The 26,540-nt window shown below is 42.5% G+C and overlaps 1 protein-coding gene across 2 annotated transcripts in view; it reads left to right on the top strand.

Moving 5' to 3' along the window:
* The first annotated feature begins 4,742 nt into the window (after positions 1–4,742).
* Positions 4,743–26,540, top strand: part of wdr90 (WD repeat domain 90) — a 52,837-nt gene continuing 31,039 nt past the window's right edge. Inside the window, exons 1-14 of one of the 2 annotated variants that reach the window (XM_071392202.1) lie at positions 4,743–5,076; positions 5,243–5,334; positions 5,640–5,816; positions 11,756–11,894; positions 12,112–12,282; positions 15,594–15,720; positions 16,033–16,100; positions 16,301–16,413; positions 16,622–16,882; positions 17,048–17,110; positions 17,253–17,321; positions 18,315–18,425; positions 18,689–18,834; positions 19,118–19,175. In XM_071392202.1, coding sequence (XP_071248303.1) covers positions 5,064–5,076; positions 5,243–5,334; positions 5,640–5,816; positions 11,756–11,894; positions 12,112–12,282; positions 15,594–15,720; positions 16,033–16,100; positions 16,301–16,413; positions 16,622–16,882; positions 17,048–17,110; positions 17,253–17,321; positions 18,315–18,425; positions 18,689–18,834; positions 19,118–19,175 — 1,608 coding nt within the window. In that variant the 5' untranslated portion in view covers positions 4,743–5,063. The remainder of the gene's footprint in view (positions 5,077–5,242; positions 5,335–5,639; positions 5,817–11,755; positions 11,895–12,111; positions 12,283–15,593; positions 15,721–16,032; positions 16,101–16,300; positions 16,414–16,621; positions 16,883–17,047; positions 17,111–17,252; positions 17,322–18,314; positions 18,426–18,688; positions 18,835–19,117; positions 19,176–26,540) is intronic. The other variant, XM_071392201.1, reaches the window with a different exon arrangement.

Raw genomic sequence — 26,540 nt, 5'->3', positions numbered from 1 at the left:
CTAATTGGGGGTGCCTAATGTAACTTGAAAACTAGCTGTTGGCAGAGAGGTTTAACACTTTTTTTGTTATTGGTCTATCAACTTATACTGCCTGGGGATGTCACCATGCAAGACAACTCCGCCCATGCAAAACCTGCAGACTAGAAGGTCCTGTGTAAATTGTATTTTCAATGGTCAACTACCAGAAAGTTACACTGATCACATTTTTCACACTTTTACAGTGTTAGTTTCATCAGCTGTTGTACAATATGATACAAAACACAGGGAAACTTAAATTTGACTGCACTGGGCCTGTAAGTAAGATATTATTTGTGTGTCACTCTGTTGATGTACAGTATTTTAATGTATTTCCAAATGATGAGTGGTACAGTGCCTAGTGAAAGTCTACACATCCAAATACCCCCATGCCTTAAAATTACATCTAAAAAGGGATTAAATAAATACAAATCCTGCCGATCTACATAACCTACTCCACATTTTCAAAGTTAAAGAAAATTATGGAAAATGTTCCACAAGAAAAAAGAACATGTCTAAATTGCATTTGTGTTCACACCCCAGAGTTAATACTTTGTGGAAGTATTTTGGCAGCCATTACAGCTGGGAATCATTTTAAATAAGATGTAACCGGTGTCAAATGGCTAGCTAGACAGTAGCATTTCAATCTGTGACATCACTTGCTCTGAGACTTTGAAGTAGTTGTTTCACTTGCTCTGCAAGGGCCGTGGCTTTTGTGTAGCGATAGTTAACTATGCTTCATGGGAGACAGGTGTTGATGGGTTCAGAGGATCCCTGGTATGAGCCTAGGTTGGCGCAAGGAGAGGGACGGAAGCAAAGACTGTTACATTTGCACAACTCTTAGGGCAACATACACTGAGTTTACCAAACATTAGGAACACCTTCCTAATATTGAGTTGCACCCCCCCCTTTTTCCATCAGAACAGCCTCAATTTGTCGGGGCATGGACTCTACAAGGTGTCAAAAACGTTTCACAGGGATGCTGGCCCATGTTTGCTCCAATGCTTCCCACAGTTATGTCAAGTCGGCTGGATGTCCTTTGGCTGGTAGACCATTCTTGATACACACGGGAAACTGTTGAGCATGAAAAACCCAGCAGCGTTGCAGTTTTTGACACAAAACGGTGCGCCTGGCACCTACTACCATACCATGTTCAAAGGCACTTACTGTAAATATTTTGTCTTGCCCATTCACCCTCTGAATGACACACATACACAATCCATGTCTCAATTGTCTCAAGGCTTAAAAATCCTTCTTTAACCTGTCTCCTCTCCTTCATCTACACTGACGTGGATTTAACAAGTGACATCAATAAGGGATCATAGCTGCAGCTGGATTCACCTGGTCAGTCTATGTCATGGGAAGAGCAGGTGTTCTTAATGTTTTGTATACTCAGTGTACATTGTTTTTGTCAAAATTGCTCAAGCTCAGTAAATTAAGGTTAATTGATGGACAGCAATATATAAACCTTCTGGCCTGGACCACGCAGGACCACTCAGCACCTCTTGGAAAGCCATTCTGGTATGTTTGGCATTAACATTTGTGTAATTGAAAAATAAAACTATCCCAGGGTTAGGTTTTCAGAAGACTAAGGTGGGTTTTCCTCTAACTTTTTAGCTGGGCTTTACTCCTTTCATATTTATTTTGATCCTAACAAAACACCCCAGTCTCTGCCGGTGACAAGCATACCCATAACATGATGCTGCCACCACAATAGTTGAAAATAAAAGTTGGTAGAATGTTATTCAAAATTGTTCACAGCTGTAATGGCTGCCAAAGGCTGCTTCCACCAAGTATTAACTCTGGGGTGTGAAGACATACACAATCAAAACATCTTCATTTTTGATTAATTTGGAAATTGTTCTATATTTTTTCTCTCGCTTTGAAAATGCGGAGTAGGTTGTGTAGATCGTTAGGGGGCAAAAAAAACACACATTTATTTCCTTTTTAGATTTCATTTTAAGGCACCAAATGTGAAGACTGTGCAAGGGGTGTGTAGACTTTCACTAGCGATTGTGTCTCAAGTAGTCATTTTGTATTCGAGATGAGGGAAGCTCTATTAACTTTTGAAATGTCAATAGATAAAGAGAAATATGACATAAAAAATCATACTTTTTCATGCTGTTGTCTTTCTGGAGGCCATAGGGTGGATAACTCAAACACGTTTATGTCAGTGATGCGTATGTGAACCCTGAATGCATCAGTCACTTTACGCAATTTAACATGACCTTTTACCATATCATGTTTAGCGTGGAATTTATGATTTAAATTATCCTTATCCAACTCAAGACATGGGTCGGGCTCCCCTGCTCAGATGCTGCATGCATCAACCAATGGTTGCACTGTTTCATCGACTGACAGATTGATAGAACAAACGATGTGGTTTACTGAAACGTAAAATACCTATCCAGGCATTTTAAGATCTGTCATGTGTCAGCAACGCCTGGGCAGATTAATGCGCCCATGACCTATCCTGACCAATAAAGCTCAACAGCTTGTAGTTCTAAAAACCGGAAATTAGTTACCTCTGGTTGTTCAGCCAAAGATTGTCTATTTTATTGACAAGATAGTCGAGTGACCGCTCTAACAATGGAAATATATGTCCTCAAAGATGGAAGGCAGGCGGGAAGAGGTGAGATCAGGTAGGACCATTCTTTCCAATGAGAGAGCAGAAACGCGCGTTAATAACAGGCCATAGAAATAGATAAAGGACTCATCTTTGTATCTGTGCCATTATAGCGCCTGTGATAGCATAGGCATCGCCATTGAGGCTATCGCTGTTTTAAAGTAGTACATTTTCTTCTTCATTGGCTGATTGCTCCCAACTCATAGGAATCCCCACCCAGTTGACTACTTTAAAATGGTGGAAGCCCTCAATGGCAATGTCCATGCTAAAATGGGTTTTTATCCATAATGAGTCTCTCTATGACAACAGACACAACTCCAATATCAAGTTATTTTCTCTAAGTTGCCGAAATGCCACTTGAGTCCACCTATATCAGTGCATTCCTAACCTAACCAAACTTCTATTTGGTCAAATAAGCCCAGTTAGCAAATTAGCAATACTTTTTTTATTGTTGACCAAATTTGATACTCTTATCTCATTGACCTCCATATAAAAAATCCTCACTTCATGGGCTTATTTCTGTGGACAGATTTTGGGCAGAGTAAAACCTCTTGTTTCGCCTCATACTCTCTGGCTCAACCATTCCTATGGGGGAAATTAATGGGGAAAGAATGGGGTTTTGGGATAGACACAGGTTTAGGAGATCTTATACACTACATGACCAAAAGTATGTGGACACCTGCTTGTCGAACATCTCATTCCAAAATCATGGGCATTAATATGGAGTTGGTCCCCCCTCCACTCTTCTGGGAAGACTTTCCACTAGATGTTGGAACATTGCTGCAGGGACTTGCTTCCATTCAGCCACAAGAGCATTAGTGAGGTCGGGCACTGACTTCGGGCAATTAGGCCTGGCTCTCAGTCAGCATTCCAATTCATCCCAAAGGTGTTCAATGGGGTTGAGGTCCGGGCTCTGCGCAGGCCAGTCAAGTTCTTCCACACTATGTCAACAAACCATTTCTGTATGGACCTTGCTTTATGCATGTAGGAATTGTCATGCTGAAAGAGGAAAGGGCCTTCCCAAAACTGTTGCCACAAATTTGGAAGCACAGAATTGTCTAGAATGTCATTGTATGCTGTGGACTTAAGATTTCCCTTCACTGGAACTAAGGGGCCTAGCCCAAACTATGAAAAACAGCCACAGACCATTATTCCTCCTCCGCCAAACTTTACAGTTGGCACTATGCATTTGGGCAGGTATCGTTCTCCTGGCATCCGCCAAACGTCCATCGGACTGCCAGATGGTGAAGCGTGATTCATCAATCCAGAGAATGCGTTTCCACTGCTCCAGAGTCCAATGGCGGTGAGCTTTACACCACTCCAGTCGACACTTGGCATTGCGCATGGTGATCTTAGGTTTTTGTGTGGCTACTAGGCCATGGAAACCCATTTCATGAAGCTTCCGACGAACAGTTCTTGTGCTGACGTTGCTTCCAGGGGCAGTTTGGAACTCAGTAGTGAGTGTTGCAACTGAGGACAGACCATTTTTAAGCACTACGCACTTCAGCACTCGGCGCTACCTAGACATTTGCACTTCACTTACAGTTGACAGGGGCAGTTCAATCAGGGTAGAAATTTTAAGAACTGACTTGTTGGAAAGGTGGCAGCCTATGACGGTGCCACGTTGAAAGTCACTCAGCTCATCAGTAAGGGCATTCTACAGCCGCCAATGTTTGTCAATGGCGATTTTGTGGATGCGTGCTCGATTTTATACACCTGTCAGCAACGGGTGTGGCTGACATAGACAAATCCACTAATTTGAAGGGGTGACCACATACTTTTGTATATATAGTGTATGTTTTGTTCTATGATATATCAGTCAGTTAACATTACCTTTATGAATTATGAAGCATTTGTGTGCTTGTTTTGATTGCATAAATGCTTAGAAATTACCAAAATGGGATGTTAGCTGATGAAGATTATCACATAGAGCAAAACGTATAAGATCTCATAAACCTGTGTTTACCACAAAACCACATTAATTTGCACAACGAGCCATGGTGGCGTTAATGCCTACAAAAAAACGCCATTACTTTTGCTCTCTATGGTCCTGAACTACCGCTCCCAGAGGCACCGTGGGACGTAAAGACGTGACTACGTATTACCGTTGGAAACAGCGGCGATTGTAGCGGGAGAGTACAGATTGCCATGCCAAAATCTGTTGTTTACATGGCGAAGAACATAAAAAACCTTGCTTGCACAAATTTAAAGTAAAATATGGAGTGAGACAAGATATGTACTTCTTTCGTAAAGCACGTTAAATGTTGATTATACCGTTGTTACCAAAGGTCGAGTTGATAGCACAGCAAAAAGCCACCGTACAGCAGTATAGTACATATTTTGCCAGATATCAACAGGTGAATTCACTTACTAGCTAACGTTAGCTAAGTAACTTGAAAGGACTCCCTGACATATTGCTACAATGACGTCGAGAGGTAAAGGGTTTATTTGCATGTCACTGCAGGTTACCAGCGAACGTATTTCACTGCTAGTTGTTAAAATACAGAGTAATGAATTATGACAACTATTCCAACTAGCTAACGTTAAATGCATTTACAGTATTTAAAACTAGTGCCATTCAATGTTTATTGTGCCTGACAGTGTGGCAACACCCCTATGTCAACATCTTCAAACACATGAGAGTTGAGGAATGGAAGAAGACCTCAAGAGAGGGAGATGTGACAACCTATATGGTAGGCAACATTCTACTCTTATACCTTATCAAATCACTGTTATTAATCAACCCTGCATTGGAGAGAGGAGGCAACCTGGGGTGGCAATCATGTCAAAAGTACACAATACCTTGTGCCCACTCTCTCCCCTCCTCAAAATATCAGAGAAGTGAGGAGAAGCTCTGAGGTTGACCCCCTTTAGACCTTCTCATCCAAAGCCCCTGCTCATGTCAGATGGAAGTGAGGAATCAGAAACTACTTTTGAGATTCACCCCAGGTCTTCAGTTTGCTTTTAATTGTGACTTTTCATTATGACATTTTGACAGGACAAAACACTGATGTGTTCAGTGTTTCGGATCCGGGGGTCCATTCCAGCCAGCAATTACATCCTTCTGCCCAAGACCAGCACTCAGTCCCTGGGGCTGACAGGACGCTACCTCTACCTGCTCTTCAGACCCAGCCCTGCCAAACACTTTGTAGTGCATTTGGACATCGCTGCTGAGGTACTGACTGGGGACATGGTTTTCAACCCCGGCCCTTTCTTGGGTTGAATTCAGCATTGTTATGTACAGCTTGGGTGTGCCATTATTTTCTGTGTTGGCACACTCCATTGTGGTTGTCATTCCAATTGAAGGAACTAGGGTCTGGTTTCAATGATAGAGGATCTATGTCACTGCCTTTGTCAATAAGCGTAAAAAATACTCAACCAACAAATCACGAGGCAAACATTTGCAGTGGTTTTAGTTAATCTAGTTAATACAAACTAACCTCTTGCAAAAAAACCTCTGTGATCTCCATCTTGCTAGCAAATATTTAGTATTTTATTCAAGCGTACCTAGGAAGTGACGTAGTTCCTCAATGCCAAAAGAGTCCATCAAACCAGACCCTAGTCACTGTGTTGCCTAGGGTTGGGTTTTCGAGAATAGGAAGGAACACAATGGCATTATCAGGCATGTAATTACATACTTTATAAAACTGATTTTTATAGGATCTCTGTGTTGTGAGGCATGTTATTATTCAACAAGGGCATAGTATTTTGATAGTATGATGGATTGGCATAGCACTGATAAAAGAAATATATGCCTCATAATTCTAAGGAATTTGCCGTGTTAAAGGTCAAATAACATTACTATTCAGAACAGTCTGTCTCTTCTCTCTCCCACTTCCACGACACTCAATACCTGTTTTTATACTGAACAAAAATAAAAACATAACATGCAACAATTTCAACGATTTTACTGAGTTACAGTTCATATAAGGAAATCAGTAAGTTGAAATAAATTCATTAGGCCCTAATCTATGGATTTCACATGACTGGGAAGGGGTGCAGCCATGGGTGGGCCTGGGAAGGCATAGGACCACCCACTGGGCTGGCGTGGTTACACATGGTCTGTGGTTGTGAGGCCGGTTGGACATACTGCCAAATTCTCTAAAATGACATTGGATGCGGCTTATGGTAGAGAAAGTAGCATTCAATTCTCTGACAACAGCTCTGGTGAATATTCGTGCAGTCAGCATGCCAATTGCAAACTCCCTCAACTTGAGACAGCTGTGGCATTGTGTTGTGTGACAAAACTGCAAATTTTAGAGTGGCCTTTTATTGTCCCCAGTCCAAGGTGCACCTGTGTAATGATCATGCTGTTTAATCAGCTTCTTGATATGCCACACCTGACAGGTGGATGGATTATCTTGGCAGAGGAAAAATGCTGACTAACAGGGATGTAAACAAATTTGTGCACAACATTTTAGAGAGATGCGTTTTGTGCATATGGAGAATTTCTGAAATCTTTTATTTCAGCTCATGAAACATGGGCCCAACACTTTACATGTTGCGTTTATATTTTTGTTCAGTATAGTAGCATGCCTCTGGAACTGATTCTCAGTAGAACACCACTTGTTCCTTGTGGTATTGATCTACTTGCTAGAATTGGCTGCTTCATGTGTTTTATACCCAACCTTTCATTTTGGAAGTGCTGTAATTCCTATGGATTTAAAACCCAAGGTTATTTTGCCACCGTTCATTGGGGATTATGGCATTTAGTTGAGATCTTAATTGGGAAAATAAGCCTTCTAAGCTTCTTAGATTTATCCATAAAATTATTGAACGAGTAATATAAATCTCTCTAAGTTTTAAGCCTACAGTAGTTCATTAGGCTAGTTGTTTTAGTGTCTCTATAATACAGTCTAGGTTTTAGCACCTCGAGTCTCACGTTCAGCTCTGTTATTGTCTTGTCTAGGGTTTTAGGGGATTATGTTATTCTAATATCCTTGCATTTAGCCAGGGCCCATATTCATAAAGCCTCTGAGTGGGAGTGCTGGTCTAAAATCAGTTTTCTCTAGATCATAATGAATAAGATTAGTAGGGGACCTGATCCTAGATCAGTACTACTATTCCGAGACCTTTTATGAATTCGTGTGCTGTTCAGATATTCAACCATGGAACTCTCCTTGATAAGTTACCAGACATAATCATGACTGGTATTGTTGATTCCATCTTTATGGATGTTACATTTGCAGGCAAAATCACAACTTGAATGTCTCACAGAATGGACAAACAAAATGTAAATGAAGCTTCTGATGTGTGTGTCTATAGGTCCCCTTGGAATATAGTGTATACCCAAATATTGGCGTGTTGGCCAAATAAAACAAAAAGAGGCATTATGGTTGTAACATGAAATGGGCAAGATTTTGGGGAGACTGAACATATTAGCAGAAGTCTTGAGTTTGTAAGTCTCTTAGGTCAACATGAATAGGCATTTTGAAGGAAAGGCTTGGTTGAACACAGAAAAAAGGAAACATTTGAAAAGGATGTAATTTCCATTATTACTTTAGAGTGGAAATACAACCGTTATGGATATTACACCCATTGACATTCAAATCTTAAAGATTTCTTTATAAACATCTATCGTAACACATTTGTTGTCATCCTGGAACTTTTATAAAATGTCAGCAGATGGAATAGTACCTAAATAATGTCTGCACTTCCAAATATACTGAACAAAAATATAAATGCAACAATTTCAACGATTTTACTAAGTTACAGTTCATGTAAGGAAATCAGTCAATTTAAATAAATTCATTAGGCCCTAATCAATGGAATTCACATGACTGGGCAGGGTCACAGCCATGGGTGGGCCTGGGAGGGCATAGGTCCACCCATTGGGGAGCCAGCCCATCAAATTAGAATGAGTTTTCCCCCACAAACAGGCTTTATTACAGACAGAAATACTCTGTTTCATCAGCAGTCTGGGTGGCTGGTCTCAGATGATCCCACAGGTGAAGAAGTCTGATGTGGAGGTCCTGGGCTTGCTTGGTTACATGTGGTCTGCGTTGTGAGGCCGGTTGGACGTACTGCCAAATTCTCTAAAACAACGTTAGAAGTGGTTTATGGTAGAGAAATTAACATGAAAGTATCTGGCAACAGCTCTGGGGGACATCTTTAATTTCAGCTCATGAAACATGGGACCAATACTTTACATGTTGCGTTTATATTTTTGGTCAGTATATATACCTTAAGGATAATTACTGTATGAGCATGGTTTCATTTTGGAATAATTCACTTTTTTTGTCAGGGTGACCTTCCCCCTGGGATTGCCCGTATGGTTTCTTGCCACCATTATACGTTTTGTCGCATCTACCTTGTCTCTGACTCTATCTGGGTTCCTTGTCTCGTGGGTTTCATAACCACGTCTTTATAACAATTAAATCATGATGAGACATAAATTTGTTCAACCATTTATCTGAACGTGCTCATCTTAACACATACAAACCCCCATTATGCTCTGCGGCACAACCCCAGTACGCAACTCCTCCTACATGAACTGTTGGGAGAGTCTATTCTATAAGTCCAAGCGTTGAGGTGCCCGCCTATCTCTCGTAGTGTTTGTTGTGTAGCCCATTCACTCACGCTGACCAGCTCCAGTACTGTGTTCTTAACTAGAGCTTCGAAGTCAGCCTCGATTTTTGGTTTGATAGTATAAGTTAAGCGTTGTGCTTTCAAAAACGTTGGTTTGTGTCTGACACGAGATACAGCTGCCCCTGTGTCAATCTCCATATGTACTGGCTGCCCATCTAGTAAGAGAGAGACATAGTAGCCATGCACCCCCCCCCCCCAGCAACAGTCAGGATTTTCAGTGTGACTTCCTTGTCTGAGTCTCTCACCTCAATGTTCTCCTGCTCAACAGCGTGAACATCTATTTTTCTTTTGTTGGAATATCTGTTTGTTTTCAGTCTTTGACGTTTTCTCTGAGCTCGATGGTGCCCTTTTTCTCACAGGCTCGGCAATTGTAGTCCTTACATCAGCACGTCTTTATAACAAACTCCCCCCCCTGATGTCCCGCTTTGCCACAGCGGAAGCATGTGCCTTGATTTCCCTGTCTCTGATTCTCAGTTGAGTTCATCAGGAAAAGTACACAACTGCAGAGCCTCTATCATCTAGGTCCATGGACACACTGACTTCAATGGCCCTTGCCACGGTCAGGTTACTTTAAGTCAATAGTCTCTTGTGTAGTGTTAGCAATTGATGTTATTCTTCAATAACACAAACTCCAAAGCAAATCAGCGGCTGAAAAATAGGTTTATTTGAGAAGGACAAATCAAGATGTTATGCTGGGAGGTAGATGTTCAATCTCCCCTCTCCTCAGCTTTTCTCCACCGAACAAAGGAACAGGATTCCATTTATAACCCCTCACCCTAGCTTAAGGTTGACCAATCAGAAGTCCTTGCAGGACAACTGGCCAGTGGCCATATAAGTGTCCTGCTCCCGACTCAATGTACAGACCGTAGCACACACAGCTCTGAGTTCAGGAGTGACATTCCACAGATTCTAAACAGATGTTGAATTGAAAACCAACTCCTATTGATTGTTAATCCTAGTCCTCTCATCCTCTGCGTTGTGTACTTATCTTCAAAATGTTCTTATAGTAGTTTCACTCTGTCTCTAGTAGTGTCATTTAGAACATCATTCAACTCACGGTGCTCTGATTTAGTTTATTTAATGCAGCAGCAAACATTGTCACTGAATCTCTCTCTTCCTGATTTATTTGGTGGAACCTAAACCTTTCAGCAACAACTAGTGGTTTTGGTGAAAAGTGTCCTTTCAGTATTTCCACAATATCTGGCCTGTCTGGCTGTAGCAGGCTGCATAGCAAACCAAATGTCCCTGGCCCCATAACACAAAAAAATGTAACCACAATTTTGTCCTCATCATTGTAATTTGCAAGAACAAAATAGTCAAACCGTTCTGTATATGAGCTCCACTGCTCAATGCTTTCATCAAACTGTCCAGTGTTTCCAACAATTTCAACAACAAAAAATGTTTCTCAAAAGGCTTTTTTCTGATTATCACTCACTTCAACCATGGCAACATTCTGTTCTGCCACAGCAATATTTTCCTCTGTCACGGGATCGTCATTCATCTCACTCACTAACGTTTCATCCTCAAGTTTGCTAATGTAGCAGTTTTTTTAATTTCAAAGTTCATCTTCATCTATTTTCCTTTACTCACTGAATATTCCTCCCTTTAAAATTCATTTTTTCCCCCCTGCTCCGTCCGTCCATGACGATGCTTACTCTCTCTCTCTTAGCTAGTTCAACTGCACTTGCCTCTGCTAGCAATACACTGTGCTAACATTAGCCTAGACTGTACCACGGGGAAAATAACAATTTAAACTTGTTGAAACGGACTTCTTCCAGACAGAATAGTTTCTGTATGTTCAGACTCACTCGTCGGCAGTCTTTTGTTATGTCTCGTGAGTTTCAAAACCAAATCTTTATAATAATGAGACGGGAGACCAGGAATGAGTTCAACCATTTATTTGAACTTGCTCATCTTAACACATACAAACCCCTATGATGCTCTGCGGCAGAACCCCAATACACAAGACCTAGTACCTCATTTTGACAAGGTTGATTTCTTCTACCCAAGGGCACCCAAAGCCATGCTTGAAAGTTGGACACTATATCATTCTGTCATTAGATTTGCCTAGGGGTTTAGTGGATCACTTATCACTCTCATCATGGTTGCAAAGATGCAGGGTTGTGACGGTCCTGGAATTTTGGATGACTAATTGGCCAGACTAATGACGCGGTCTCCGTAACAGTTTGAATAGCAAAAATAAAAACATATTTTTAGACACACATTTTCTCCTTCGCTCCTGATTGCATGTGCTGCCATAGAATCAGAATTCATCTATTAATTATATTTCTATGTGTGCTGCTGCTACATTATGGGGGTTGTTACTTCTGCAACCCAAGACTTTGTTGCTCCTTGCCGAATCAAGAAACTAGCAAAGTTTCATCACGTTGTTTAGAGTCCATTTTACCTCAAACGAACTAAACTGTACATAAGTATTCACATTTTTACCAATTTCCAGTACAACCCCACCATAAGAATTACAGGTACTATATTTGACCTCCCTGTTTCCTCTGCTGTTTTTTGTAGGAGGGCCAGGTGATCCGTGTCTCCTTCTCCAACCTGTTTAAGGAGTTCAAGTCCACAGCCACCTGGCTGCAGTTCCCCTTCCTGTGTGGAGCGGCCAAGGGCTCGGTGTACGAGAGCACTGCAAAAACAGCCAGACACGGTAAAAACATACGTCTTCACTGAACATAGTGACACATGTCCAACAACAATCATGTTCAAGCAAAACTGGTTGAATTGTAACAGCTAAAAGCTGGTAATTTGAAACAGATTTGTCGAGTTTTGCCTTCTGTGATGTCTTCACTGAACATGGCTAAACCAGCTAATTACAATTGTACTGTGGTGTTCCTTGATCATGACCAAGTTCTTCTATTGGCCAGGACTGGTGGGTCCCGCCCCCTCTACGGTGCGTTGGACCTGTCTGATGATGGACCTGCAGTACGTTCTCTCTGTCTACCTCAACCGCCGCCACAGCCACCTGAAGACAGTCAAACTGTGTGCCAACATGTCCGTGAAGAACATGTTCACCAGTGACCTGGTGCTCGACCCTGGTGAGACTGAGACCCAAAGCTATTACAGGATTTTATAATAGGATTATAATGTAGTATAGTATTAGATGCTTCATGTCAGGTTTACCAATCACTGTGTATGTGCACAAAATGAAACTGCATTCTGGTGAGCAATCTGAGAGAGAATTCCTGGCTCAATGTTTTTGTTTCCACAGAACTAGCTATTAGTTACCTTTTTTATTAGTAGTAATGTGTCAGCTTTTGTCATTGAGGAAGAATGTTCCCTGAGATGGGAGAGGCAGCACTTGCAGCGCGATCTGCGTCACAAATAGAACTGACTTCTATTTTACAGGCTAACTACACCGCTCGCGTCGCGTGCCATCTCCTCATTGGTTTTACCCATGTGGGTGACTGAAAGACAAAATAGGTCGGTGGCGGTAATGCACGTAATTTATGAAAGTTGCCAATCGCAATATAAAGTCAAGAGAAGAAAAAGCCTAGAAGGACAAGAGATGACTAGAAACGATTCGGTTGACCGTTTTATGTGTGGATTAATTATCGGAGTAGAGGACCTTGTGCATTTCAGGTAAAATAACAATGTTTATATCCCAGGACAAATTAGCTAGCAACAGCAAGCTAGCTAAATAGAACAAATTAGCTAGCAAGTGCTAGCTAAATTGCTATGAAGGTTTAATGCTTTTTTGCCTGTCCCCAAATTAATGTAATTGGTTCAGAGTTTGTTTTGATATTTTAACCTGCGTGTCGTGAGCGCGTTTGGTGTGGGGGGACAAAATACATTTATGCACGATGGCGCACGCGCGCAGCCGGTTTGGGTTCCGTGTTAGCGTTTGGCAACGCAGACGCTCGTTGGCATGTGCGAGCAGTGTGGGTGCAATAATTGAATAATATAGATTTCTACATTTCTTTTACAACACTTGCGCACGCGACGCGGGCGGTGTAGTCGGCCTGTAAAGTACCAGCAGTTCACTCCATTTGCTAGTGAAAGAAATTAAATGAAAGTTCGAAAAATAACTGGTTGCACAATCCTGCGTCCCATTAGTTGTATTTTCCACGTAACATTACGAGCATCACGCAACCTGATAGACTGTAACTGTAATTATGATCCACGTCACAAAAAGCATTACAAAAGTATAATCAAAAATAAATATACATATTGGCATTAAATGGAGTCGGGATTTTAGAAGACTGCGCGATGAAGAATGAATGAGTGTCTGGTATTTGCTATAGAGGCAATGCTTCTAAAATGCCTTTGCACTAGATTTGAGATTTTATACATCTTCAAAACTCTGAAATTATGTATGCGCTGCAAAGAAATACAATAGGCACCTCTACGTAGGCTGAAACAGAGGACTCTTCTAGCGAACAGCGTTCAGATTCCCTTTGCGGTAGCCTACTTAAGCTTTGTGTTGTCAGTTTGCGGTCTGTGTCGATGCAATCATTTGTTTTTGTTTTAATGTTTTCAAAATGATTTTACTTTTAGTGTTGATTAGGAACTGTGTCTAAAAAGCCAATACTTGTGAGCTGGCCCTAGTGATTGGCCCTGTTTGAGAGGTGACAAGCGTTCCTCTACTATAGAGACTAAACTTGGGGGCATGTGCTAAGAAAAACGTTATATAAAATTATCTCCTTTCTATACTGTACATGTAATGGAATAAACATACAGACAATCTGTGCTAATTCCACAAAACATATTTATTTTATATGTTCTGTACTTATCAGTATGACATTTTTATTTATGTTTTGTAAATACCTTTTCAGAGGACCGAACTGAACCAGGTGTGATCCATAATGTTTGTCTAAGCACATGAATCTCCAATTTGCCGCATGCGTCTGGTACTCTAAAAAGTTGGACAGGGTTGGCAGGTCCGGGGAGCTTTCAAGGCCCGCGTGGTTGTGAACAGAGCACTGCACTTAAGACCCCATTCAGTGTAGAAACATTCACTCACCAGCCAGCTTATTAGGTACACCCATTTAGTACCGGGGCGGACCCACCTTTGCCCCTAGAACAGCCTGAATTTTTTGAGGCACTCTACAAGGTGTCGGAAACATTCCACAGGGATTTTGGTCCATGCTGACGTGACGGCATCACGCAGTTGTTGCAGATTGGACGGCGGTACATTCATGCTGCGAACAGCCCTTTCCATTTCATCCCAAATATGCCCTATTGGGTTGAGGTCTGGGGACTGAGCAGGCCGCTCAAGTAAGCTGAACTCGCTGTCATGTTCTAGGCAATGTTTTTCCACTCCTTAATTGTCTAGTGTTGGTGATCGTGTGCCCACTGGAGCCGCTTCTTCTCGTTTTTAGCTGATAGGAGTGGAACTCTGGCTTTTGCAGCAGATGACCACACCATCTGTGACAAGGATCGACATGTTGTGTGTTCCGAGATGCCGTTCTGCACACCGCTGTTGTGTTGCGCTGTTATCTGTGTTTGTTGCCAGTCTGTTAGCTTGCACAATTCTTGCCATTTTCCTTTGACCTCTCTCATCAACAAGCTGTTTTCGCCCACAGAACTGCCGCTGACTGGATGTTTTTTAATTTATTTGTCGCACTATTCTCGGTAAATCCTAGACACTGTCATGCGTGAAAAGCCCAGGAAGCTGGCCGTTTCTGAGATACTGGATCCGGTACACCTGGCACCAACGATCATACCGCGCTCAAAGTTGCTTAGGTCACTCGTTTTGCCCATTCAAACGTTAAATCGAACAGTAACTGAATGCCTCGATGCCAGTCTGCCTGCTTTATATAGCAAGCCATGACCACGTGACTCACTGTCTGTAGGAGCGATCCATTTTCATGAACGGGGTGGTGTACCTAATAAACTGTCCGGTGAGTGTATAGCTACCACAGTTAAACAAAAATATATTTCGGTTAAGGGCTCATTTTCTTCAGGATGTTCAAAGGCCAGGGCCTTATCTCTGCATTTTTATAGAAATAGTTCAAATGCAGAGAATCCTTCAGCTGAGCCTATTTACAAGACCATTTCCTTAGTTTGGCATATTTTTTTAGTTTAGAACATGTTAAACAGCTGTACCTTCAACCTGTTTATTTCAGACCATTTCCTGAATTTGTGGTGCATTTTTTGGTACTTGAAATTTTTCAAAAACAGCTGAACCTACTTATTCATGGCTATCTCCTGAGTTTGAAGTACTTATTTTTTATTAATTATTCAATTCAACCACAGTGCAATTGAGCAGGCTGTGTGGGGATGCAATCAATTGCGTTCATTCAATGTGCCTCCCTCAAGGTTCTATCCTGGCTCCAAGGCTAATCTATCTCTTCAATATTCTTCAAGAAATTCCTCATCTTTTTATCCTTTGTTCATTTCCCTCCAGGAGTGTCCTTCAATGAGGCAAAGCAGGCCGGGTTGGCATCATCTCTGGGCACAGGCCCCATGCCTAGGGAGATGTCCTTCCCTGTGCCCAAGGGAGGCAGCTGGCATGACCTCTATGACTACATCAGGTGGGTGGCTTTACCAGGGTGGTATTCAAATGGGAGAAAACTGAATTAAAAAAGCGAGGGACTACCTGGACTTGTCCAAAAATAACTGCTTGTTTTCATTGTCTGTTAAATAACATTTTCAAACGTTTTGCACCGGTATGCCCTAATGAACCGCTATCCAGTTACCATAGACAGGGTGAATCGAGCTACTGTCACAATTCAAATCAATGGCTGACGCTATGCACATTTTCTAGTTACAGTCGGTATTGAAGTGTCATCTTGCCTTTCAAATGCTTCTTATGTTTAAAACTGCTACTTTGTTTATTCTAACAGGTTTCCATCAGACGGAGCCAAGATGCCCTTTGACTCCATTCAGAAAGGCTATCCCAGCGCTGTATCTAGTAAGTGGACAGCACTATAACGCCTATGAATGTTTGATTTACCTCAGTAATTCCTATGAAGTTAAGAATACATGTGCCTAAGCAGCAATTGTGACAAATGCAGTGATTACTATCTTAGTGTATAATTACAGTAGAATGAAAACATTAATTGCACAGTACAAATTCTGTAGTAACAGCACGTTATTGTTGTCTTGCCCCAGCATGTTCCCCAGCAGAGAGGAGTCCCATGAGAGAGATGTCTCGCAGTGTGAACATCAGCAAACCAGTGCAGGACAGAGTGTCACTCATCCAGCAGATCACCACCCCCAAACTAGTAAGACAATAGCCTGGGTGGGTGGGTGGTTGGTTTGTGTGTGTGTTCTTTGTGTCTGAAATGGTATTTTCATGCTCTAAGTATATGTCTATATCTGTGGTCGTCCCATTTTCTGTATACAGTCTGTGTCAGACTGACTGTTCTGTGTACATTTACAAACGGCTGTATTTCGCATTGTCATAACCTGATGTGCCGTTTCCTCCCCCAGCACCCGAGGCATCGCACCACTCTGGAGACGTCCAGTATTGCTGAGCTGGGAGTGGTCACATCTGGCCTGAACGGCCAAGACACATCACAGGACGACTGGCATTGCCATGGTGACAACCTGGGAAAAGGTCAGGGGTCGAGGACCTCCAGGTCGCACCGCTCGGCTGTCAGGATACCGTGCACGGACGATGGGGGCGTGCATGTTTACGCCCACACCGAGGATGACATCAACACCCACAGAGATGACAGTGACGTAGAGGAGGTGAGACACACCATTTAGCACTTACACACACGCCTCTCAATTTACACCCCACCTTTATGTAACAGACCTCTTTCACAAAGCCACTTCCTGTGCTTCCCTGCTCCTACACACTGCTTTGTTTCTGTATTGTTGAAGGATTCCGTATTCGTCTCTTTGCGTTTCTAGATTGTTTGTACAGCAGTCTCAAGACCTGTCACTCTTCCAATAGCCAAGGAATCCCAACAGCGGGTAAGAAAAGACAAGAAAAAAGAGATTGACTTCAGTTTTTGAAACACCTGACGACTTTGTTAGTTTCCGTACAATGATATTGTACAGAATATTGTGTGAACCCATGCAGTTATTGGTGTGAATCCTGTTTCTGTCTACTCAGAAGCTGCATCCTGACCCTATCCTCAGGCTCAACAGAATCATTGGTTTCGGGGGAGCCACTATGAAATGTGTAAGTCTCAAGGTGGCACTGTGTTTGTTTACGCTATGAGATGTGTTTTCACACAGGGGCCTCACGAGTGGCGCAGCGGTCTAAGGCACTGCGTCGCAGTGCTTGAGGCGTTACTACAGACTCTGGTTCGATCCCAGGTTGTGTCACAACCGGCCGTGACCGGGAGTCCCATAGGGTGGCGCACAATTGGACCAGCGTAGTCCGGGTTAGGGGAGGGTTTGGCCGGGGAGGGGCTTTACTTGGTTCATCGCTCTATAGCGACTCCCTATGGCGGGCCGGGTGCCTGCAGGCTGACTTCGGTCGTCAGTTGAATGCTGTTTCCTCCGACACATTGGTGCAGCTGGCTTCAGGGTTAAGCGGGCAGGTGTTAAGAAGCGTGGTTTGGCAGTTCATGTTTCGGCAGACGCATGGCTCGACCTTCGCCTCTCCCGAGCCCGTTGAGGAGTTGCAGCGATGAGACAAGATAGAAAAAGGGGGTTAAAATGTCCTGTACGTCATGTGAAATAAATAAAGGAAAACTTATGATCCATCGTTGCCGTATATGAGATGTTACAAATATAATATCAGATATGAGTTTCTCTCTCTCTGTGAGATCATATATGACAAAACGATACATCATATACACAAATACTGTATATTTAAGAAATAAGGCCCGAGGGGGTGTGGTATATGGCCAATATACCACATAAGACTGTTCTTATGCACAACTCGGAGTGCCTTGATACAGCTGTATTTTGGACGTATACCACAAACACTCAAGGTGCTTTATTGCTATTATAAACTGGCTACCAACGTAATTAGAGCAGTACAAATGTACATTTTGTCATGCCTGTAGTATACGGTCTGATATATTGCGGCTTTCAGTCAATCGGCACTCAGGGCTTGAACCACCCAGTTTATAATGTCTGATATACCATGGCTTTCAGCCAATCAGCATCCAGGATTCAAACTACTCGATTTATAAATAGCAATCTACTACCTCTCTCCCTGTAGGCTCTATGGACTAAGTCTGGGGATACAGTGGTGTATCCCTGTCACGCCATCATCGTCTCCATGAAGATCTCCTCCGGACAGCAGAGGTTCTTCATCGGCCACACTGATAAGGTGTAACACACAGTTTAATGAAATATCCTGAATACACACACAACACACACTCACAAACAGCGCCGCTGTTGTCATAGTAGGCCATGCCACTTCAAATACTTGGCCTGGCTGGTGCTGTAGACGTTGTACTATAACAGGTTTTGAATGAAATGCCACAGCAGGTAATGAGAGTTCCGTGGTCTTTTTTGACACTAGCGCTGCATTTTGTCACTGTCAAAGTGGCGTCAATGTCACCTCACAGTGTGCTGTCTCTGTGCTGTCAGGTGTCTGCTCTCACGTTCAATGGGAACAGCACAGTGCTGGCCTCGGCCCAGACCGGCATTCAGAGTGTGGTGCGGGTTTGGAACTACCTCAAGGCCAACTGCTTGGCCATGTTCAAGACCCACGCTCACTCACTGTCCTCGTTGAGGTGACCGTTCACACACACAAACGCACACGCTCGGCCACAATACCCATGCTCACTTGCTGACCTCACTAAGGTGACCCTTCACATATAAACGCACACACCTCTTCACCTCACATCTCCCCTCTTATGTAACTCCTCTTCACATTTGACTTTCCCCTGTGTGTTCCTGGCCCATTGTCCTCATTGAGCGAACCACACGCCTATACAGTATAATACAACACACACACATTTGCTTTAAGGACTGATATTCACTCTGTTCCTGACTTGTGCTTCTTGTTGTCCTCAGCTTCTCCTACAGCGGTGGGGTTCTATGTGGAGTGGGGAAAGACGGACACAGTAAAACAGTAAGCGCCACAGCCAACATAGCCATGATATGATGCGTGACTCGGAAGAATTGTATACAGATTGTATTCTTAATATGAACCATATATACAATTCTGTCGAAACAATTCTTCTTAGTCACGTTTTGGCTACAGCCAAGACGACCTTATTCAGTCTTAAACTCAGTTTGTTTCAGGTTAAACAATTATCTTTATTTTGGCCTTCTAGCTGCTTTCTTACCTGAAAACAAAACAGTCTGTTTACCATGGTTACCCAGCTAGGGAGCAACCAAGGTCAATAGAAAAACACTTCAACGCACTGCTGGAAACAATTCATTATCATCATCATGACTTTTACCATGGCTTCGCAATCAGTGTTAGTCACCTTATGGTTGACTGATTGCTGTGACTGTGAACAGAAAGTTAATTGCTTGTTGTTTGGCGGTGGGTGCCTAACTTTAAAAAAACAATTATTTGTCACATGCTTCGTAAACAACAGGTGTAGAGTAACAGTGAAATGCTTACGGGTCCTTTTTCAACAATGCAGAGTTAAAGATAAAAAAATGGTGAATAAGATTGAATAACAATGACCAGTTAAAATAACTTTATATAGGGAGTAGAGGTCGACCGATTATGCTTTTTCAACGCCGATACCGATTATTGGAGGACCAAAAAAGCCGATACAGATTAATCGGCCTATTATTATTTTTTTTTTTGTAATAATGACAATTACAACAATACTGAATGAACACTTATTTTAACTTAATATAATACATCAATAAAATCAATTTAGCCTCAAGTAAATAATGAAACATGTTCAATTTGGTTTAAATAATGGAAAAACAAAGTGTTGGAGAAGAAAGTAAAAGTGCAATATGATGTAAGAAAGCTAACGTTTCAGTTCCTTGCTCAGAACATGAGAACATATGAAAGCTGGTGGTTCCTTTTAACATGAGTCTTTAATATTCCCAGGTAAGAAGTTTTAGGTTGTAGTTATTATAGGAATTATAGGACTATTTCCCTCTATACCATTTGTATTTCATTAACCTTTGACTATTAGATGTTCTTATAGGCACTTTAGTATTGCAAGTGTAACAGTATAGCTTCCGTCCCTCTCCTCGCTCCTCCCTGGGCTCAAACCAGCAACACAACGACAACAGCCACCATCGAAGCAGCGTTACCCATGCAGAGCCACGGGAACAACTACTAGAATGCTCAGAGCGAGTGATGTTTGAAACGCTATTAGCGCACGCTAACTAGCTAGCCATTTCACTTCGGTTACACCAGCCTCATCTCGGGAGTTGATAGGCTTGAAGTCATAAACAGCGCAATGCTTGACGCACAACGAAGAGCTGCTGGCAAAACGCACGAAAGTGCTGTTTGAATGAATGTTTACGCGCCTGCTTCTGCCTACCACCGCTCAGTCAGATACTTAGATACTTGTATGCTTGTATGCTCAGTCAGATTATATGCAACGCAGGACACGCTAGATAATATCTAGTAATATCATCAACCATGTGTAGTTAACTAGTGATTATGATTGATTGTTTTTTATAAGATAAGTTTAATGCTAGCTAGCAATTTACCTTGGCTTACTGCATTCGCGTAACAGGCAGTCTCCTTGTGGAGTGCAACGAGAGAGAGGCAGGTCGTTATTGCGTTGAACTAGTTAACTAGTAAGGTTGCAAGATTGTATCCCCCGAGCTGACAAGGTGAAAATCTGTCGTTGGCCCCTGAACGAGGCAGTTAACCCACCGTTCCTAGGCCGTCCTTGAAAATAAGAATGTGTTCTTAACTGACTTGCCTAGTTAAATAAAGGTATAAAAATCGGCAAGTCGGCGCCCAAAAATACCGATTTCCTGTAACCTAATTAATCGGCCATTCCGATTAATCGGTCGACCTCTAATAGGGAGTAGAAAATAACATGGCTATATACAGGGAGTAGAAATAACATGGCTATATACAGGGAGTAGCAAATAACATGGCTATATACAGGGAGTAGCAAATAACATGGCTATAATACAGGGAGTAGCAAATAACATGGCTATATACAGGGAGTAGCCAATAACATGGCTATATACAGGGAGTAGCCAATAACATGGCTATATACAGGGAGTAGCCAATAACATGGCTATATACAGGGAGTAGCCAATAACATGGCTATATACAGGGAGTAGCCAATAACATGGCTATATACAGGGAGTAGCCAATAACATGGCTATATACAGGGAGTAGCCAATAACATGGCTATAATACAGGGAGTAGCCAATAACATGGCTATAATACAGGGAGTAGCAAATAACATGGCTATAATACAGGGAGTAGCAAATAACATGGCTATAATACAGGGAGTAGCAAATAACATGGCTATAATACAGGGAGTAGCCAATAACATGGCTATATAATTTTATTGAACCTTTATTTAACTGGGAAAGTTAAGAACAAATTCTTATTTACAATGACGGCCTAGCAAAAGGCCTCCTGCGGGGCCGGGGGCCTGGGATTAAAAATAATAAATAAATAAAATATAAATATAGGACAAAACACACATCACAAGAGAGACAACTCTACATAAAGAGAGACCTAAGACAACATAGCAAGGCAGCAACACATGACAACACAGCATGGTAGCAACACAACATAACAACAACATGGTAACAGTACAAAACATGGTACAAACATTAGGGCAAGAAGGTAGAGACAACAATACATCACACAAAGCAGCCACAACTGTCAGTAAGAGTGTCCATGATTGAGTCTTTGAATGAACAGATTAAGATAAACCTGTCCAGTTTGAGTGTTTGTTGCAGCTCATTCCAGTTGCTAGCTGCAGCGAACTGAAAAGAGGAGCGACTCAGGGATGTGTGTGCTTTGGGGACCTTTAACAGAATGTGACTGGCAGAACGGGTGTTGTATGTGGAGGATGAGGGCTGCAGTAGATATCTCAGATAGGGGGGAGTGAGGCCTAAGAGGGTTTTATAAATAAGGATCAACCAGTGGGTCTTGCGACGGGTATACAGAGATTACCAATTTACAGAAGAGTATAGAGTGCAGTGATGTGTACAGGGAGCATTGGTGGCAAATCTGATGGCCAAATGGTAGAGAACATCTAGCCGCTCGAGAGCACCCGTAGCCGCTCGAGAGCACCTATAAATGATGTCTCCGTAATCTAGCAATTCGTAGGATGGTCATCTGAATCAGGGTTAGTTTGGCAGCTGGGGTGAAAGAGGAGCGATTATGATAGAGGAAACCAAGTCTAGATTTGACGTTGGCCTGCAGCTTTGATATGTGCTGAAAGAAGGGCAGTGCACCATCAAGCCATACTCCCAAGCACTTGTATGAGGTGACTACCTCATGCTCTAAACCCTCAGAGCTAGTAATCACACCTGTGGGAGGTGGGGCATTCTTCTTACCAAACCATATGACCTTTGTTTTTGAGGTGTTCAGAACAAGGTTAAGGGTAGAGAAAGCTTGTTGGACACTAAGAAAGCTTTGTTGTAGAGCATTTAACACAAAATCCGCGGAGGGGCCAGCTGAGGATATGACTGTATCATCTGCATATAAATGGGTGAGAGATCTTCCTACTGCCTGAGCTATGTTGTTGATGTAAATTGATAAGAACTTGGGGCCTAGGATTGAGCCTTTGGGTACTCCCTTGGTGACAGGCAGTGGCTGAGACAGCAGATTGTCTGACTTTACACACTGCACTCTTGAGGTCGTTAGCAAACCAGCCCAAAGACCCCTCAGAGACACTAATACTCCTTAGCCGGCCCACAAGAATGAAATGGTCTACCGTATCAAAAGCTTTGGCCAAGTCAATAAAAATAGCAGCACAATATTGCTTAGAATCAAGGGCAATGGTGACATCATTGAGGACCTTTTTAAGACACATCCATAACCTGAGCAAAAAACAGATTGCATACAAGAGAGAATACTATTGACATCAAGAAAGCCAGTCAGTTGATTGACAAGTTTTTCCAACACTTTTGATTAACAGGGCAAAATAGAAATAGACCTATAACAGTTAGGATCAGCTTGATCTCCCCCTTTAAATAAAGGACGAACCGTGGCTGCCTTCCAAGCAATGGGAACCTCCCCAGAAAGGAGAGACAGGCTTGACGATGATAGTTGCAGCAAACTTAGAAGAAAGGGTCTAAACCATCTGACCCAGATGTTTTTTGGTGGTCAAGTTTAAGGAGCTCCTTCAGCACCTCGGACTCAGTGACTGCCTGCAAGGAGAAACTTTGTAGCGGGGCAGGGGAAAAAGAGGGAGAAGCATCGGGGATAGTCTCATTAGAAGGGGTGGGAGATGAGGAAATGTTGGACGGGCAAGGAGGCATGGCTGAGTGAAATAGGAATCTTGACTTAATGAAGTGGTGATTAAAGCGCTCAGCCATGTGCTTCTTGTCAGTAACAACCACATCATCAACATTAAGGGACACGGGCAGCTGTGAGGAGGGTTTATTCTCCAGGTCTTTAACCGATTTCCAGAACTACTTGGGGTTAGACCCACAAAAAGAGAACTGCTCCTTAAAGTAACTAACTTTGGCCTGAGTGCACTTATTTCTAATTTGCCTGAATGATAGCCAGTCAACCTGAGAATGCGTGTGCCGAGCCTTTCGCCAAATGCAATTCTTGAGGTGGAGTAACTCTGCAAGATCACGGTCGAACCAGGGGCTGAATTCTTTTCTTTATAGCGGTGTGTTTGTTAATACAATACCACTGAAAATATCAAAAAAGAAGGTCCAAGCGTCTTCGACAGAGGGGATCAAGCCGATTCTATACCATTTTAGAGGCCAGTTCATGAAAGAAAGCTTGCTCATTAAAGTGTTTTTAGCAATTGTCTATGACAAATCAGGACAGGTCGTTTCACTGAGCAGCCATTACGAACACAGGCTGTAAAAGAGTGATCACTAAGGTCATTACAGAAAACACCAGACTGATTATTTGTGAGGATAACGTCGAGGAGAGTAGCCTTTTCTGGGTGTTTGGAGTCCCACCTTGTGGGATTGGTGATAATCTGAGAAAGATTTAGGGAGTCCCATTGCTTTTGGACTTGATCAGGTGGTTTAAGCATGTTCAAGTCACCAAGCAGGACAAGCAGCACCCAGCATCAGTCAACAAAGAGCTATTTGAAAGTTGAATGCTTAAAACCAGCAAATCAAATTGTTTGGGGAGAGACTTGGTGGAGACAACTGAGCACTGAAGGTGATCCTTGGTAAAGATTGCCACTCCCCCACCTTTTGGAAGATCTGTCTTGCTGAAAAAGGTTATAACAAGGAAGGTTAACATCAGTATTCAAAACACTCTTCTTTAACCACGTCTCCGTAATGACCAACAGATCTGGATTGGAGCTGTGAACCCACACTTTCAATTGATCCATTTTAGGTAATAAGCTTCTAGTGTTAACGTACAGAAAACCCAGGCTTTTACGAGTGCAGAAATCAGTGATGCAGATATCAGAGCACAAGTCAGAATTTGGGAGAGCTCTGCAGGGAGAGCTCTGCAGTGCTGATATATGACATCTGAATGTGCATCAGATGGCAACAAGATCATATTGAACAGCAATTTCATCAGGTAACATGAATACAAAGCCGGCGAGAGGTGGTTAGAATAGGATGGGAGGCCAAAAGTCAGTGTAACCAATAAAGGGTCAGAGTCCCGAGTGTGGGAACAAACAGTCTGTCCCACGGTTGGGTAAAGAAAGTTTGTAGTCAACAAAGTATGCAGGAGTCATGAGGCAAATAGCAAAATGCACAAGAAACAAAAAATATATATAATGACTTCAGAGTCACTCGCCCAACTGCATGAGTGCTGGAGGCGTGCGAAAGCTCGGGAGAGAGGGGTGAGGGTGGGGGTACCTGTACCAGACAGGGGCAGACGGTGAACAGATCGCCAGGTGGAATCCAAGCAGCAGTGTAGCAGGCAACGGGAATAGGTGTCACGCCCACTTGGGAGAAGTTTTTATTTCTGGAGGCAGATTTCTTGTAGGAAATGCCAGTGAATGGTCTTAGAACAGCGGGAGGGGGCTTCAGAGGATGCTTCAAAAACTCCTGCCACTTGTTGGGCCCAAAGGCCTCGACACCTTTTACTTCACACATTCATGCTAATTGAATTTGTATCTGGTCTGTCCTTGCAAGCTTGGGAGCCTTAACTCAGCATTCAGTCCCCATAAAATATATCATTGTAATGTACTTTATTTTTTTCTTATTTTTTCTTCTTGACTTTCAAAATAGCATCAGACCAAACACTGCTCACTCAGTTCCAGGTTGGATGGTGTCCTCAGGTCTCTGCTGTTTGTTTGCTAGAGCACCCTACGTATAGCTTGGGAAAATAACCTTGGAAGCAGTCATCTCTCCGGTTAATTTTCATCAAAATTAGGTTGTAGGTTTGGAGTTTTGATCTGGAGCGAAGGCCATGCTGTGGAGGGTAGCATCCTGTGTATGTACCTGCCGAAAAATCCAAGTTTATCCAACTCCAAATCTATCCTTTTGTAAAAAAACATGTTGAAAAATGTAAGAGCTCACATGCAGCTGTGTCTCTGAGTAGGGCGTGCCTTTACAGGGAGTAGAAAATAGCATGGCTATATACAGGGAGTGGAAAATAGCATGGCTATATACAGGGAGTGGAAAATAGCATGGCTATATACAGGGAGTGGAAAATAGCATGGCTATATACAGGGAGTGGAAAATAGCATGGCTATATACAGGGAGTGGAAAATAGCATGGCTATATACAGGGAGTGGAAAATAGCATGGCTATATACAGGGAGTGGAAAATAGCGTGGCTATATACAGGGAGTGGGAAATAGCGTGGCTATATACAGGGAGTGGAAAATAGCTTGGCTATATACAGGGAGTGGAAAATAGCATGGCTATATACAGGGAGTGGAAAATAGCATGGCTATATACAGGGAGTGGAAAATAGCGTGGCTATATACAGGGAGTGGGAAATAGCGTGGCTATATACAGGGAGTGGAAAATAGCTTGGCTATATACAGGGAGTGGAGAATAGCGTGGCTATATACAGGGAGTGGAGAATAGCGTGGCTATATACAGGGAGTGGAGAATAGCGTGGCTATATACAGGGAGTGGAAAATAGCATGGCTATATACAGGGAGTGGAAAATAGCATGGCTATATACAGGGAGTGGAAAATAGCATGGCTATATACAGGGAGTGGAAAATAGCATGGCTATATACAGGGAGTGGAAAATAGCATGGCTATATACAGGGAGTGGAAAATAGCATGGCTATATACAGGGAGTGGAAAATAGCATGGCTATATACAGGGAGTGGAAAATAGCATGGCTATATACAGGGAGTGGAAAATAGCATGGCTATATACAGGGAGTGGAAAATAGCATGGCTATATACAGGGAGTGGAAAATA

The sequence above is a fragment of the Salvelinus alpinus genome, chromosome 3, assembly GCF_045679555.1.
Source record: "Salvelinus alpinus chromosome 3, SLU_Salpinus.1, whole genome shotgun sequence".
NCBI lineage: Eukaryota > Metazoa > Chordata > Actinopteri > Salmoniformes > Salmonidae > Salvelinus > Salvelinus alpinus.
The sequence above is the reverse complement of the archived record's forward strand: the minus strand, read 5'-3'. Positions and strand labels throughout refer to the sequence as shown.